Here is a 17,741-nt window from a genome sequence, read left to right as displayed (position 1 = left end):
CAAGTTTAAGGTCAGACTCAACAACTTAGGCTCTCAGTAATTTAGCAAAAATAAAAGGAGTTGGGGATATATCTCAGCATTAGAGTTCCCCCAGGTTCAAGCCAAGTAATAAAAACAAAACAAAAGAAAAAAGAAAACAAAGGGGGAGGATTCTGACATTCACTAAAACATGGATGAACTTTAGGGACATAATGCTAAGTGAAACAAATCAGCTCTAAAAGACAAACATTATATGATTCCACTTATATGAGATACTTCAGAGTAGTCAAAATCAGAGAAACAGAGTGAATGCCAGTGGCTGGGGAAGGGAGAAATGGGGAATTACTATTTAATGAGTACTGAGTTTCAGTTCTGCAAGAGTTCTGGAGATAAATGAATAGCGATGAGTGTACAACAATATGAATGTATTAATATAACTACATTTTATGTCCTACAAATTTTTCAACAATAAATTTTTAGTAAAAATATGTGACTTCAATCTTAGGAAAATGAATGAAACACAAACTGAAAGATATTCTACAAAATAAGTAGCTAGTTTTCTTCTTGTCATACTCATGATTGAAGACAGATTATGGGGTTACTCCAGATCAAAGGAGTGTAGTATCATGGAAATTAAGTATGTGGTATTAGGCAGGCCAAAGGATCTATTTTGTGTATTTTTTCCTTAATAAAGAACATTATTGGGATAATCAGTAAAATGTATTTAAGGTCCATACACTAGACAACAGCATTGTACTAATGTTAATTTCCCAATTTAGCCCACTGTACTGTAATAATATTCTTGATTTAGTATCATAAATAATTTAGTATCACAAAACATTAAAAAATACATAGGAAGAAAAATAAGAAAGCAGCTGTGGTAAGTACATATATTAACAACTGAGGAATTTGGGTATCTTTGTACAATTTTTCAACTGTATGTAACTACGAAATGATTTTAAAATAAACCAAAACAAACAGAAAACTCCAGAAAGCAAACAGAGTAAGAGCACTGCAGTCAAGCATTAGTTTGCAATTTAAAAAAGGTTCACTCAGATAATCCAGATACATTTAAGATTATCCATGAAACAAAAATGTATCAGATCATGCTTTAGACAGTACTAATAATGATCCAATAATTTAAGACCTAAAACTCAAAACATTTTGTGAAATTTGAAGGGTCCAGGGGCAACAGGATGCTCTTCCCTAGAAACACCTCTGATGTAATTACTTGCATATCACATGGGAGTTATCTGTTAACTTGTCTCTGATACATCTAGTAAGCTCTTGGAGGACAATATTATATTCATTTTAGTATTTACAATACACCCCAATCTGCCAGGGATATGTTCTAAGATGTTCCACAGATATCTGAAACAACGAATAGTACTGTATCCTATAAAAACTCTTTTCCCTATATACACATACTTATGATACAGTTTAATTTATAAATTAATCACAAAAAAGATTAACAACAAATAATATATTGAACAATTATAACCCTATTCTGTAATAAGAGTTATTTAAAATTTATGAGTTTTTATTTCTGGAATTTTTCATTTAATATTTTTGAACATAGTCAATTGAGAATAACTAAAACTGCAGCAAGCCAACACTTGGATAAGGAGGGACTACTGTATATGACTCAAATGGTTACACAAAATTTAAGGGAAACCAATCCATTCCAAAATACATGTTTGAATATCAAAAAAGACCATCACACATTAAAGCATTTTCACCAAAGTCTCAATTACATGATAGCTCAATTTAATGACAGAAGTGACTAAGAATGAAAGCATCTATTTGTTTTTGTTTGTTTGTTTTTAAAGAATTTACTTTGGAGTAGAATTAAGCTTCTGAGTTTAAGAGACTGATGTCAGAGAGGATGTAGTTATATTCCTAGCAGAAAGAACTAGCATATTACTACTATGTGCATTAATTTACACTTTGAATGTGGATCAGATTTTTCACACCAAAGAATATCAATACTTTACTTAATATCATTAATCTCACTTTGGGTAATTTTGTTGGAAACGCACTTAATGTCAATAAGCCATTCCTTGAAACTAGATAGGCTCTAAAAATGAAAAATAATCAAGTTCTCTGACAGTTGGCTATTATTTTATTTTTAACTGTTACATGTAAATTTATTAAAATAAAATGTTTATTTTGGAGTAGTTTTACTTGTAGGAAAGTTATGAAGTTAGCACAGAGTTCTCACATACTCTAGATATATCATCAATTATTTTTAATTAATAAAAGTGAAGTATGTTATCTAATCAAATGAGAAAATGATGAATATTACTAAAGAAGACAAACACATATTAGGAAACAAAGTACTACATAAAATGATACATCCAGTACAAGATCAGAAATGCAATTTTTAAATTATCTTTAGAAATTAAACAAGATTTTGCAAAGCAAAAATATTTTTAAAAACCTTTTAAAATAGATTTACAAGTATAAAAGGCATGATAACAAATGTAAGGAGATTTAATATTATGAAGATATTTAGAATATGTCCTATTTCATAAATACTACCTAATAAAATGGCAAATTTGAACCCATTTTATATTATTAAATCCCAAATATTTAATTGCCTGAAAATACCCACTGAAGCACAAAGTAAATTACCATATCTAACAACAACAAAAAAGTTAAAACAGTTTTAAAAGAATACAAATAAAACATCAAAAGCAAATGAAATTTTTATAAAGAAAAAATAAACTAATAAAAACCTGTGGTATGGTGGGTAGGATGACAGTATTCTCAGCAGGGACTGGCAGGACAGGGATCACAGGGACAGTGGGAGAAGAGGGAGGAACAGCTTCTGTTGGCTAAAAATCATCAATGACAAAAAATCAGGAAAAACACCAAAACAAAAGAAAAAAACATAACTGAAAGTTGTGCCACAAAGATAAATTGTAGTTTTCAGAAATAACCAAGTAGTAGGTAAAATATTAATATATTACTATAATTTAAATGAGAAAATGTTCTCCAGAAATTTTAGAAATAATTGTGTATCCATTATAATATTCAAGACTCTATAGTTAAAAGGAATGACTATTCTTTAGATGTTTAAGTAAAAATAATAAAAGGCAATCACTTATAATACTGCTCTTCCTCTAGAAGAAAAGACACTTGTTTCATAGATTATAAAATTTTTTTCTAGCATTCAAAAAGTATTTGACTGCTTTCCTTTTTGCATTTAAAGAAACCAAAGTCATTTTATTAGTCCACCATGCAAACTATGAAAGCTTATAAATACACAGACAAAAGATTCAAAGAACTTCAAAACAAAATGTATATATCTTTAAATAATCTATACAATTGATCTCTACTATCAAGAATAGTAATAAACTGCCTAAAACTATCTATAATAGTCATTAATTCAGCTAACATTCACTGCCTGTCTACAATGTGTCAGACAGTCTGGCCAAAAAAAAAAAAAAAGAGGAAAAAAAAAAAGAAAAAGGAGAATACTTTAGTGATATAATTTAAACAAACATGTTTTTGATATTTATGTTTCATAATTTATTTGGCTTGGTTCAATTATGTTTAGAGCTATGACTCTAGAACATAAAAAAAGTGTTTTGTAACAAGGTATAATTACTGTAAGCTAAACTAATTCATAAACATTTACTATACAAAATTACATATGTAAGAAAAACACTAAAACCAGGTAGTTCAAGGACAGTATGAATTAACAAAGATTTAAAACATGAAGAAAAAAGTTGTGAAACTTGAAACTATGCTTATCCTCAATGATGAATACAAAATTGTAACAATAAATGTTTTTACCCATTAGTTGAGATTTATTAAAAATGCATGGTGCTGAGACAATTGGCTATCCACATGCAAAAGAATAAAGTTGAACCTCTACCTACCTCAAATCATATATAAAAGTAACTCCAAATGGATCAACAACCAAGTACAAAGTCTAAACTCATAAAACTCTTAGAAGAAAACATGGGATAAATAAACATGACCATGGGTTTGGCAATGGATTCTTAGATATGACACCAAAAGTATAATTGACAAAAGAAAAAAAAATCATTTAGACTTCATCATAATTAAAACCTTGAAAAGGAAATTATCAAGTAAGTGAAAAGAAAATCTACAGAAAGCTGGGCATGGTGATTTTGCACGCCTGTAATACCAGTGGCTCAGAAGGCTGAGGCAGGATGATTGTGAGTTCAAAGCCAACCTCAGGAAAAGCGAGTTGCTAAGCAACTCAGTGAGACCCTGTCTCTAAATAAAACCCAAAATATGGCTGGGGAATGTGGCTCAGTGGTTGAGTGCCCCTGAGTTCAATTCCTGGTACCCACTGCCCCCCCTCCCAACCTATAACATACTCTTAAATCATACATCTGTTAAGGGTTTAATACTTAGAACATTCAAAGAATATATAAAGAACAACTCAATAAGAAAACAAATAACCCAATCAAAAAAATTGGGTTACAGTCTTGAACTGACATTTCTGCAAAGAAGATACCTGTGTCCAATGATGTCTGGCTACAAATAAAAGGGAAAGATGCTTAAAATCATTAGTCATTGGGGAAATACAAATCAGGGTCATAATGATATACCTCTTCCCACCTACTGAGGAAGGCTATACTTAAAACAAAACACAACAAAATAACAAGTGGTGGCAAGAATGTGGACAAACTAGAACTCTTGCTGGTGGGTATGTAAAATGGTTCAGCCTCTGTGCAAAACATTTTGGTGGCTGTTCAAAAACTTCATTACAGAATTATCATATGACAGCAATTCTACTCCTAGCTATATACCCAAAAGAAATGAAAACAAAGGCTCAGTTATTTGTATGCCAATAGTTCATGCAGCATTATTCACTGTAGCTAAAAGGTGGAAACAAACCCAGGGATAAATAAAATGTGGTATATACATAAAATGAAATATTAGCCTTAAAAAGGAAGGAAATTCTGGCATGCTACAACATGGACGAACCTTGAAGACATTATGTTAAATTTAAAAAGTCACAAAAAGACAAATACTATGATTGCAATTAATAATTTTATTTATTTCACCACAAAACAAAAAACTTTTTAAATGCATGGAAATAGGTTCTTGCACCTGCTTTAAGATACACAAATTCACAAAAACTTTAGAAAAACCAATTTAGCAGTAAACAACTAGAGCCTTAAAAATGTCTAAACTCTGACTCAGTACCTGTGAAAATTTACCTTAAGGGAATAATTTAAAAAGCAAATAACTTTCAGTTATTCTCTTGAGCACTGTTTGTAATTGGGGAAGGAATACCTTAAATATCCAAAGGTGTCTGCATGATTGAATAATGATAATTATGTAAGAATAAATATTATATAGCAATTAAAAATTATTTGTAAGAATAAATTTATAAGGCTATGGTTGTGGATCAATGGCAGAGCACTTGCCTTGCACATGTGAGGCACTGGGTTCAATCCTCAGGACCATATGAAAATAAATATATTAAAAAGAATTCAGAATCTATGATTTTAAAAAGGAATAAGTTCATAAGTCATATGGGATATTGTTTATTACATAACACTAAGTAAAAAAGAGGGAAAATGAAACACATAAAAAAATGGAAAGAAATGTCTGAAAATTAACCTCTGGGAGCAGGATTATAAGTGCAGACACTCTTCCAGCTTCTTCTTTAAACTGAATTCTATTGTTTTTCAACTGTCAACAATAAATACATAAACAAATACATAGTAATGTTATAAATGCAGGGTGAGGGATAGAATCTGTACATATTAAGAGAAAATTATTATCATCTTCTACCATCACATTCTCTAAAAAATAAGCGGAAATATATTTCGTATTAATTATTTTAAAAGGCATTACAAATCTCACCACTGAAGTTCAGCTTATTCCTGATGCCAGGATTTCCTGTTTTAAAAAATTTCAACAGGCATAAATATTAGTTCTTACAGTAGATTAAAATATAAAAGGATGATTTGAGGACAGGATTGAAAGGATGATATAATTCTGGGGAATTGCATATCTAAACTGAAAATGTCAAATATAATACATGTATATACAATATAAATACTGAGGCAACAATATATAATAACCAAGATACCATTAATCTCCCTGGTTCTTTCTCTCTTTCCAATGCTCCCATTATAAACCAGTTCCCAGTTTGGTATGATTAAATAATTCTGGAGACAGAGAGTGATGACATTTGTATAATGCTATGAATGTATTTAACATCACTGAATAATACATTTAAAATGGTTAAAATGGTAATTTTATGTTATATACATTTTACCATAATTTTTTAAGAGTACATTATGAATAAAGCCTCTGGGGACTCTAATCACCATTTATTTATACCCAGTTCCTTTTATGAAAAATTTTTTAAATTCCATATTATAAAATTAAAATTACACATTTAGATAACTGATTTTCTTTGCAACATTTATATGACCTTCTTACAATGATTTATGATAAAGCATGAAAGGATGGTTCTAAAAGAACCACTGATGGACCAACTGGATATATATCAAATCTAATGAACACTGATCCCTAATTTGAACCATCCATAACATCAACTCATATTTTACTGACATAACTGAGAGAAGTAAACAAAATAAAGTTTCTAGAATATGATTTACTGTCATGACCATGCTATAGGCAGCAACTTATTGAACAGAAAAGTACACTTCTCAAGTAGGGTAAGGAGAACATCTGGGTGCTGGGAATAGGGAGGAGAAAGCAACCTGGTTTAGGGTGTTGAAGCCTGACCAGGGTGAAAGGGTGGGTGACCATGGGCAGAGTGGCAGCAGGCTGATGTGTGTTGTTGGGACTCAACTGAGGAGTCTCTATATGCAATAACAGCAGCCAGGCATGAGGTTTGGAGTCCTTAGTAGAGTAAAAGGGGATCTACTGGTGATAGAGCAGAGTAAGGAAGGTGTCCACTTAGGGCAGTGAGTGACGGAAAATGCTTATTATAGGGGATTTTAAACTATTAAATAAATACATATAGAGAATAATGGGAATAAGGTTCCTCATGTCAGAAAATGGGAGTTATAAATATGAAAGGGGAGAAAAGTAGCATAAAACCTTCGGTGTTAGACTGAATTAGAGGTACTGGTATAACATATATCTTTCAATGTATACACATACAAAAATAAATATAGACATAAATGTGTGTATGAGTATATATATTCCCTACTGCCCACTGGGAAAAAAGGCAACACTTATCACCCCCAAAGCATGAACGTATCTAGTACCCTGGTCTTTACTTCTAAATATCTGTTCTCCAGTAAAAAATAAAATAAAATAGGGCCCTTGGAGAAATGGCTGATTCTAGTGCTTGAGCCCAGCAAGTACAATATGAGTCAAGATATCTTGCTGTGTCAGAAAAAATGAAGTGTTCAAAGAATAATAGGGGTATCACAAAGGACTCAGAAGTCAGTTGAGAGGCTGCCACTAGCCAGACTGGGATCAAAATAAATAATAACAGTGGCATATACCGCAATAATAGGAATCCAAGAGTTCATAAAAGCATTTCCTTACAACCAAATGCCAACTAAAAATTGTAGAAGAATGGAATTATAAAATAATCACTTGGCAACCACTGTTGTTATAGTTCTTTCAAAAAATATCAAAGGTAACATCACCAGTTGTGGGACAAACTGAAATCATATATCACCTGCTAGGATAACATGAGAGCACATAATCAATTCTGTGATACTTCTTCTTTTTCTTTTCTTTTTTTTTCTTTTGGTATTGGGGATTGAAGTCAGAGGCACTCAACCACTGAGCCACATTCCCAGTCCTATTTTCTTATATTTTATTTAGAGACAAGGTCTTACTGAGTTGCTTAATGCCTCGCTGTTGCTAGGCTGGGTTTGAACTCATGATCTTCTCTGCCTCAGTCTCCCCAAGCCTCTGGTACTACAGGCCTGCGTCACCGTGCCTGGCCTTCTATGATATTTCTATCAAAGATGCATCTAATCAGTAACATTACATAAACCCAAAGTAAGGAATACACAAGAAAATAAATGTCTATAGTCATAAAATGTCAATAATTGGTCTAAAGTTTTCAAAATTCAATTTTATTTTATTTTTACAAAAGGATTTATTGAAAAATTGAAATATATCTGTCCCCTCTTAAGTTGCTTTGTGCCTCTTTATTATTTTTTTAAATACCAAAAGAAGTGTATTTTTGAAATGTTTGAAAAATGTCACAAATTATTTCTTAGCAATGGTCTCCAGTCTTTAAAATAATATATTAGCTAATTTATACTTTGATATGAAAATAAGACAGAGAAGGAACATGCTTATGTCAAATTGCAAGGCTGAGCACAGATAACTTTCTTTACTGGTAGTTGCTTTCAAACCCTTTATGATATACTATAATGCTTCAATTTTTCTCTTTAACCTCAGTAACCTTTTGGCTCTGAGCCTCTTCTGGAACCCATCTTCTTTAGATAAGGATCCAGATACTATTTTTAAAAATCCCTAAAACAAACATATGCCATCTTAACCCATCCCACTCTCTCCAGGGCACTGAGCAAAGCACTCTGCAAAAGAACACATGCCCCTGCCCCTTCTTTAAGGCTGGCAAATACTTCAAAAGTAAATGACATGTCAACGCACACAATTTCTTAGCCACAAATAATAAACTTCTGAGCATAACAGAGAATTACAGAAGAACATTTGATTCACTTGAAACAAATACAGCTCTAAACAAATAATGTTAAATATGGTAATAATTCATATATATAAATATATACATATATTTATATATATAAAACAAATATGAGGCAGCAATATGCAATAACCATTATATACAGTAACCAAGATTCAGTAACCAGTATTACAGAAAAGAAATTCAGAAAAGTATTTTAAACCTGAAAATCTTATATAATTAGTTATTAGACAGTGACTACTGTGCCATCATCCTGTCCCACTCTGTTTGTATCACTTAATAAGCTGCAAAAGGTTTTTGTTGGTTTTTAAAATCATGACCATGTGACTAGCAACAGCTTAGTTGTTTCTATCCATAGCAACACCATGGAATCATTAGCGTCTGAGTCTGCCTTCAGAGATTTGTTTCCATGACAACAAAGGTTATAATATTAACACTGTCTCAAGAAATACTGCAGAAAATTGTGTATTTCTGTAAAATAATTGGCTAGATCATACATATTTTAATAGTACCTTTTGAAAACCAGCATCAAATTGACAGTTATCTGAAAAATGTTTAAACTGATGAATTTTAAATGATTCTTACTAACTTTCTTTATAACTCTATATTTTACATCTAATTTAAAATCTTAACATTATGAACCTGTGTTTACCATGTAGATTTTCATCAAAATGGTGTGAAGCCACATTAGGTACAGTCACGTGCATAATTTCTATGGCATATCCACATTTATGATATGTACTACGCTCCCTGACTTCTATTCATGCAATAGTTAAGTGTGTATTGAGTAAGGCTACTATCTTTATTAATCCATTTCTGCTTAATATAGCTAAAATGCTTTTAAATTTTTTTAAGTTATAGATGGACTCAATACCTTTACTTATTTTATCTCTTATTTTTTTTTTTTTATGTGGTGCCAGGGATCGAACTCAGTGCCTCACGCGGCTAAGCAAGCGCTCCACCACCTGGCCCCCCAAAATGCTTTTTATTATGTGCATATAAATCTTAACAGGAAGAGACAGAAGGGACCATTATGAGGCTGTAATAATCCATTTGAGAGGTGACTGGTGACTTAAATTGAATGGTGATAATGGTGAACACAGAAATGAACAGTCTGGATTTGGGATGTAGAGTTGGTGTATAGTGGGGCCTGATGGCAAAGCAGGATTGTTATGAGTAATACCCACAATAGCAATTAAAAATCACTTTTCTTATATCCTAGTTAGACTCAGGCATAAAAGAGCTGCAAAGCTATTTAAATACATTTTTAAAAGTTTTTCTCACTGAATTATTTATTAAATGATTTTCATGGCTGGGGTGTAGCACAGCAGTAGAGGACTTACCTAATGTACACAAGACTCTGGGTTTGATCCCTAGCATGGTCAAAACAAAAACCAAAATAAAACGAAAACCCAAAAACCAAACAAACAAAAATGATTTTCACAGTTTTAAGATAAAACTCCCAAGACGATAAATGAAATCATACTATCAGGAAAACAATAATGCTTAATTTTACATTACCATGTTTCATGAATGGAATAAACTGAGCTCAGAATATACACAAAAATTCAATAAAGTCTAAAAAAATCATCATATCACATTTTAAGGAAAAAATGACATAAATGAACTAGCAAATCTTTTGGTATCAATATCTTAAATGAGGAAAAGTGCCACCACTGGTCAATAAAGACCTTAGTTTTTTGTTTTTGTATGAATAATTTATGTTTAATCCATGTTCTTTGATCCTTTGTTTATAGATTTACTATGCTATAATGACACATTTCTCTGATTAAATGTCAAAAAAGGTATTTAAAAGTGAGAGAGAAATCAAGAAAAACCTACAAGCCTTTTGAATGTTTATAGAAAAAATGTAGCTTTATAAAGACTCAACTGGAAGTCACTGTATTCAAAAGAGGACCTGTATCTTCAGAAAAAGATGTTTTTAATGGCTTACATCTGTTTTGTATAATTCAGATGCCCTTCAGTCAACTGTCACTGCAAATAGACACCTTCAATATAAACTGTGCAGTTAAAAAAAACAAAAAAAACCCCAAAACCAAAACATATTGTTTGAACCAGGTACATAAAAATCCATGCCATAACTATATCAGAAACAAATATTTAAAGAATTAACATTTTAAACTAAATCATTAAGGGTTGTAAATCCATTTTTTTTGTAAGCCAGGCATAGTGGCTCAAGCCTGTATTCCCACATCTGGGGAGGCACAGGCAGAAGGATTGCAAGTTTGAGGTGATCTTAAAGAATTTAGTGCACCCTGTCTCAAAATAAAAATGTAACTCAGTGGTAGAGTGTCCCTGGATTCAATCAAAGTACTGTAAATAGATACATAGATAACCCCTACAATTAAAAAAAAGTTGTTTTTTTTTTTTTTTTTTGTAACTAGGGAAAAAAGGAAAGCAGACCTGGCAATTAATTTTATAGAAACACAGGTGCAAATCTGCTAGTTCACACAGTCATACTAGCTCATAAACTATTTCTACTTTCAAGAGTCATAATATTCAGTTAAGGTTTCAGGTTCCTTCATTATGAAAAGATGATATTCTATCAGCATTCAGCTGATGATTCTGCAGTACTAATAAAAGGAGGCATGAACCATTAAAAAGCTAAAGTGAATAAAGATCTAAAACCTAAATTTAAAAATATGGTTACATAGTAAATAAGGACAATATTACCAATTGTAATATGCTTTTTTAACCTGATTTTTATCAGCACGTGGTTATAGAAACATGCATAACACTGGACTTCATAACTATTAACTTAAAATGGGCCTTTAATGTGCCCTAGTAATCATATTAGCCCTACTCTCCTCAAGTCCCTAATGATTCAGGCCCCTGTTATTTTCTGAAGCCACAGCCTTCGATTCTCCATTTACTGTTTCACCCATGTTGCCCTCCTGTGGCTTTTCAAATATCTTACACATGCTTCCACCTAAGAACTACTGCTATTTGTCTGTCCGCCTGGAATGCTCTTGCCTAGATGCCCACATGGTTCAACTCCATAATTTCTTTTCCTGTCTTTCCCAAACATCACCTTTAAGTTGAAGCCCTCTAAGTTATTCTATTATGCTCCCCTAAAACAAACCTACACATTTCCTACTTTATTCTTGTTACTTTTCCTCCAGAATGCTACATATTTTAGTCAATTATATTTACCAGTTGTCTATTTTAACACAGCTCTATAAGAGCAGGGATTTCTGTTCAGTTTATTCCTGTGTGCTTGGTGTCTAGAATAGTGCACACAGGACATATTTTATATATATGTGTTCAACAAATGAAACTATATAATTATCAAGTTGGATCAATTTCATCAGTACTTTAAACCTCATTCTTCCCATGTTCCCTCTTTCATGCTAAACACATAGCAGACACTGCTAAATGGTTCTCTCTGTGTGCTTGGGCAGTTACTATCAATCAGAAGGTGTTCAAGAAATTCTATCATTTGACAACCTTAGAGGTTAACTAATTGCCTAACAATGCCTATTTGAAAATAAACATGGCTTGGCCAAGTACATTTTCTTAAAGGATTTTCCTCTCTGTCAAACTGCAATAAGTAAATCTTCTGAGAGTTTATATTTAAAAAACAAAACAATGGTACCTTTCCTCCAAACTTCTAGGTTCTCCTAAGTTCAACTTGGGCCTCTGATCCCCCTAAATGGTATGTACTTCTTGCTGTTACTATCACTGTTTTACCTTGATGTTCCCTCTTTGTCTTTTCAGTTTTCTAACAGCCATTTAACCAATTCCCTATTTTACATTTTCTATGTTAAAATAATTGATTTTTCTGTTTTCTTGGCTGGACCCTGTTAAGGTTAGCAATCCTCTAGCTATGACATAATTCTTTATCATTCTATAATTAGGTTCTTCTCCACGTCTCTAGAACACTTACTTAAAAGGCCAGAACAATCTTTGCAGCCAGTGACGATGATAGTGGTTGTTGTCATGTTGGTGGTGATGAAGATGATAATGACCTTACTGATGTCATGTTATAATAAGTCTTCGCATTGACTACTTCATTTAATTCTCACTAAATATTGATTAAGATAGTATTTTCATTCCTATTTTCTACCGATGAAGAAGACTCAAAATATAGGTAATTTTTCCAGGGTGCTATAACTAGGGCATGGCAGAATACAGACAATTAAACACAGGCCATCAATCGCTAAAGATAGTATACTTATCCAGGATACTACTCCAGCTCCTTAAAAGAGTTTAAGAAGAGTTTTATCCTTATTGTTAGCACTATCTTACTGCAAAGATATATATACTCTAAAATGGAAATAAATACTCCATCAATCCATAGGTTAGGGTTTGGCAAATATTTTCCCAGGAAAAAAAGAAATATTATGGGCTATGCCGTTTTTGTTGCAACTGCTCAACTCTGCTGCTGTAGCTAAAAAGCAGCCACGGACAATATACAAACAAATAGGCAGGGCTTTATTTACAAAGCAGGTGGCTTTGTAGTTTGCTGACTCCTGCTTCAGGGTGCTTTAAAATGAACAAACAACACGTGGCTGGTGAAATCAACAAAGAAAACCAGAAAATTTAAGACCTCTCTGGTTAAGTTTTTACTAGCTATATTGGTTTACTTCTGCTGCAATACTTAATCCATGATAATAAAAATAAGCAACACTCCCTAAATACGGGCCATGGGCATGACAAGGTAAAACACAAACAAGTATGGGACTGGGGTTGTGGCTCAGTGGTAGAGTGCTCGCCTAGCATGCACAAGGCATTGGGTTCGATTCTCAGCACCATATAAATGTAAAATAAAGATACTATGTCCACCTAAAACTAAAAAATAAATATTTTAAAAAACACAAACAAGTAAAAAACATATGGAAACTTCAAATTTCATCTAGAGTTCTTGACAATACTTTTTACAAAAATCAGCCTATATAAGAAAGCTGTGCTACCATAAGTCAAAGAATCTAATTCTATACTGTATATAGATCGCAATTTGGAGAAAGTGATTAAGATGATTTTTTTTGTTCTTTTTTTTTTTTCTTTCCAAAATCCTGCTATGGTGTATGGTATAGAGTGAATAGTATAACTGAAGCAATTAATTCTAAGATTGGAATGCATCTTATCTGTTTTTCCTCTGTCTTCCAAAATTGGGAACTGACTACTTTTCATACATTAGATTGTTCTGCAAAGAGTAGTCCAAGTTAAATATAGAACAATGAGGGTGGAATCTGTTTTAATTTAAATTCCAAATTATAATATCTAGTTCTTTTTCTCAGGACCAATAAAAAAAACTTGTAAGGCAATAAAGTACTCCCAATCTGCCGTAAACCTAACTTTTTCATACTCCAGAGCTAGAGCTACCTGGTCAAGTCTTCAGTCAGAGTTTGGTTTCACAAACACTGTAAACACTGTTCATTAACAGGACTAACTTGGGGCTTACTAAAGAAAAAAGAGTGAACAGGCAGAACTCCTGTTAGAGTTTTATGGGGTAAAGTCTTTGAAGTTAATTTGTCCAGGGACAGAACTGTGCTCTGGCTTCTCTCAAAAATCCATGGCTGGCAGATGTCATAGCCAGTTGGCTTGCACTCACACAAAATAGGTCCAGTCTTTATTCACTAATTTGCATATGCGGGTAAAATTATCACATCAGTGGGTTTATTTGAAGTTTCTTAAATAAGGTGATAATTGTAGGCTACTGTTTTCCAAAGTCTGAACAACTATTTTTAACTTTATCAAAATTCTAAACTTTGATATAAAAAATGTAGGATTAAAAATGTTATGTAACAGTGCCAGGAAGTAAAATGAATAACACAGTAAAATATCTTTAAAAAGTTGATATTAAATCGAATTTTAATGATAAGAATTCAAATTTTACATATGTGTAAAAGTATACATACCTCACAGCTTTTCACAGATTGCTGTGAATTACTTCTAAAATACACATGATCTTAACAAAATATCACATGTACTCTTTCCATTTTTTAAGCCACAATTCTACTTAAAAATGGTGTGTGAAATTCGGAGTGGCCATATCATATTTAGAAGCTCCAAACTTCAACCCAGCCATGATATGATTAAATGAAAGTAAGTACCTGTATATTTTATTTATTCAACGAATATTTATCCAGTGCATTCTCCATGCTACGTTCTGAGGTTGAAAAACAAAAACCCACACATCTCATTGTACCAGTCCTTGTGAAGCTTATATATTAGCAGCTGATACTAAACGAAATCATTATTCAATTTACTACTGAGATGAAACTGTATAAAAGGTATGAAATACAAAAATGGGCAAAAATGTTGGCCAAATTTCCCAAGAAATTTTATGTGTGGTCAGTCATTTTTCAGCATCATTATTAACACAGTATTTAAAAAGTTAACTTTAAAACTTGTTTATGTTAAAATATGAAAATTGTACCCTACGGAATTTCTTGCTTTTTGTCTGTGTTCTTGATAGAAGGGACATCTAATAATTATGACCCTATATAGCAGGTACAAATTAGAAAGCAACACATTTCCTCTCTATAAAGAATTTATATAATAAATTTCACTTATTTAGCTCCTCAAACTAAGCCAATCTAGACTAAATTAAGATACTAATTTTGCACTTTTAAAAAAAGAAGCAAGTTATCAAGCCTCAAAAAGACATGGAGGAATGCTAAATGCATATTTCTAAGCAAAAGAAAAGCCAATCTGAAAAGTCTACATACTGTATAATTCCAACTTCATGACATTCTGGAAAAGGCAAAAACATGGAGACTAATTTTTGGAGCATATTTAGCTTCACAGCAAAACTGGAAAGTACAGCAAGTTCCCATATACCCTCTGCCCCACATACCCACAGCCCCATCCACTATCATCCCAATGTAATAATGGTATATTTGATACAATCAATGAGCCTACATGACATATCTTTATCACCCAAAGTCTATAGTTTTTACCAGTGTTCCCTCTTGTTGTTGGAACATAGTATGGGTTTCAACAAGTATATAATGTCATGTATCCACCATTATAGAATCATACAGAGTAGTTTCACTGTCTTCAATTATCTGTGCTTTACCTGTTCATTCCTCCCTCTATTCTAGCTCCTGTCAACTACTGATCTTTTTACTGTCTTCATAGTTTTTCCTTTTCCAGAGTGTCATTAAGTCAGAATCATACAACTTGTTGCCTTCCAGATTGGCTTTGCTCACTTGGTAATATGCATTTAATATTCCTCCATGTCTTTTTGTGATGTGATAACTTATTTATTTCTATCACTCAATAACATTACACTGTCTAAAGCACATTTCATTTATCTGGTTACCTAGTGGAGGACATCTTGTTTGCTTATGGGTTTTGACAATTATAAACAAACCTACTACAGACAGGTAGGTTTTTGCATGGACCTAAGTTTCAACTCACGTGGCTACATAAACCAAAGAGTGCAACTGCTAAAAAGTAAGATCAATTCTGTATTTTTGTAAAAGCTTATATAACCATTGTAAACAATTACTTTTTGTTTAAACTTCAACTCTATTTTGTTCTAAAGTGTCCCATTATACAAATGACTAGTTCTTAAATATCATTCAAGCACATTTTAAAATAAATGAATTTAGATGCCCTGAAAAATTTCACAGAAATGGAGACACAACATATGTTCTACAATATTCTTGGTGTGAAAGGGAACAATTAATTTTCTAATCTGAATCAGTAGAAAATTAAGAAATAAATATCTTTGTCAAGAGACAGCCTCACACAATCAGTATAACAGGAAACTATTTCTACCCCTTTTCCTGGAAACTATACTACTATCAATCAGAGTAAACACTTCCAAAGCAGTTTAAGAAGATGGCTTACCTACTCTTTGTATATCTTAGTTTTATACAAAGGCACTACACTAAACATAAGCCTCTCCTCCTTAGAGATCAAGAACAGCTATATATATTTATGACTTCAAAACACTATCATCACTAAACATATGACCAAAGGTATGAAAAATGTAGAGAGAACAAGATTAGATCAATCTCAGGATGGTTCAAGGTGGAGATGTCATAGTGGGAATATTTAGACTCAATGCCAGGTGGGAATGGTCAGAAGATAAATGGTACAACTAAGTAACCACATGCCTCTGTTTGCCTGGAAAGTCTGTATTATACTGTTGTCCTTCTTTAATAGTCCTTGTTGTCCTTCTTTCATAGTTCCCCTATTCCATCAAAATTACACAGTTTGGTCTATGTATACAGTCACCCTGATTATGAGAGGATTGAAGAGCATCTTTCTGACTCCTTGGGTATATTTCTCCCCAGAGGCACAAATAAGAATCATCAGCTAGACAGTGTTAGTATAACACTGAAGTAATACATGCTTTACAGAAGGTCTAAGGGAGAATTAAAGAGAGAAACACGCCTGCCCCGGTTCACCTCAATACAAAATTGATTATCCCTGTCTCTTTACTCATCCATCAAAAATTTTCTCTTCACTTACTATGTTGCCACCATTGTTAAAGAAGTTGGGGATACAGCAATAAACATAACATAAAGGTAGCATCCAAGAGTTAAAAGAGAAAAAAAAAAGGAGGGAGTAATAGTGTTAACACCTCTGGTGGGGTCAAGGAAAACAAAGATTGAGAATTGATCACTACATTTGATAATTTATATTTCATACGAGGTAGGTTGTTTGCCTATTTGCTTTAATGAAAGGTATTTCACCAGGTATGTATGTTGATAGGAATTATCTAGTATAGAGGAAAAGAAAGATGACGCAGGGAAGAAAAAAAGAAAATTTCAGAAGTCCTTGAATAGTCAAAGGGACTACAATCTAATACACAAGTGAAAGGTGAGCTTTGGGAACACAGATGGTTCATTTATTTTAACAGGGGGGCACACAAAGTAAGATTATCAATTGAGAACGAAGGTCAGGAACCAGGTATTATTGTAGGCTTCATGTGCAGTCTGGGAGCTGTGTAGAGGAAGCAAAGCTGCAATTAAACAAGGCTAGATTTTATCAATAAAGTAACACAGGACAAGAGAACTGGGATTTTATAAGGCAGAATTTATAGTTATGGACCATGGAATTTGAGAAAAGCAAGAAGGAATGTGAGAGCATATTAAAAAGGACAATAAATAGTAAAAAA

The 17,741-nt window shown here is 32.6% G+C and overlaps 1 protein-coding gene across 8 annotated transcripts in view; it reads right to left on the bottom strand.

Moving 5' to 3' along the window:
- Positions 1-17,741, bottom strand: part of Dlg1 (discs large MAGUK scaffold protein 1) — a 267,031-nt gene that overhangs the window by 129,527 nt on the left and 119,763 nt on the right. For 5 of the 8 annotated variants that reach the window (XM_071615213.1, XM_027935952.2, XM_027935953.2 and 2 more), the window contains exon 6: positions 2,718-2,816. The exons of the other annotated variants lie outside the window; for them this stretch is intronic. In XM_071615213.1, coding sequence (XP_071471314.1) covers positions 2,718-2,816 — 99 coding nt within the window. The remainder of the gene's footprint in view (positions 1-2,717; positions 2,817-17,741) is intronic. 8 annotated transcript variants of the gene reach the window in all.

The sequence above is a fragment of the Marmota flaviventris genome, chromosome 8, assembly GCF_047511675.1.
Source record: "Marmota flaviventris isolate mMarFla1 chromosome 8, mMarFla1.hap1, whole genome shotgun sequence".
NCBI classification, from domain to species: Eukaryota; Metazoa; Chordata; class Mammalia; order Rodentia; family Sciuridae; genus Marmota; species Marmota flaviventris.
Note: the sequence above shows the minus strand (reverse complement) of the source record. Positions and strands in the feature narration are given on the sequence as shown.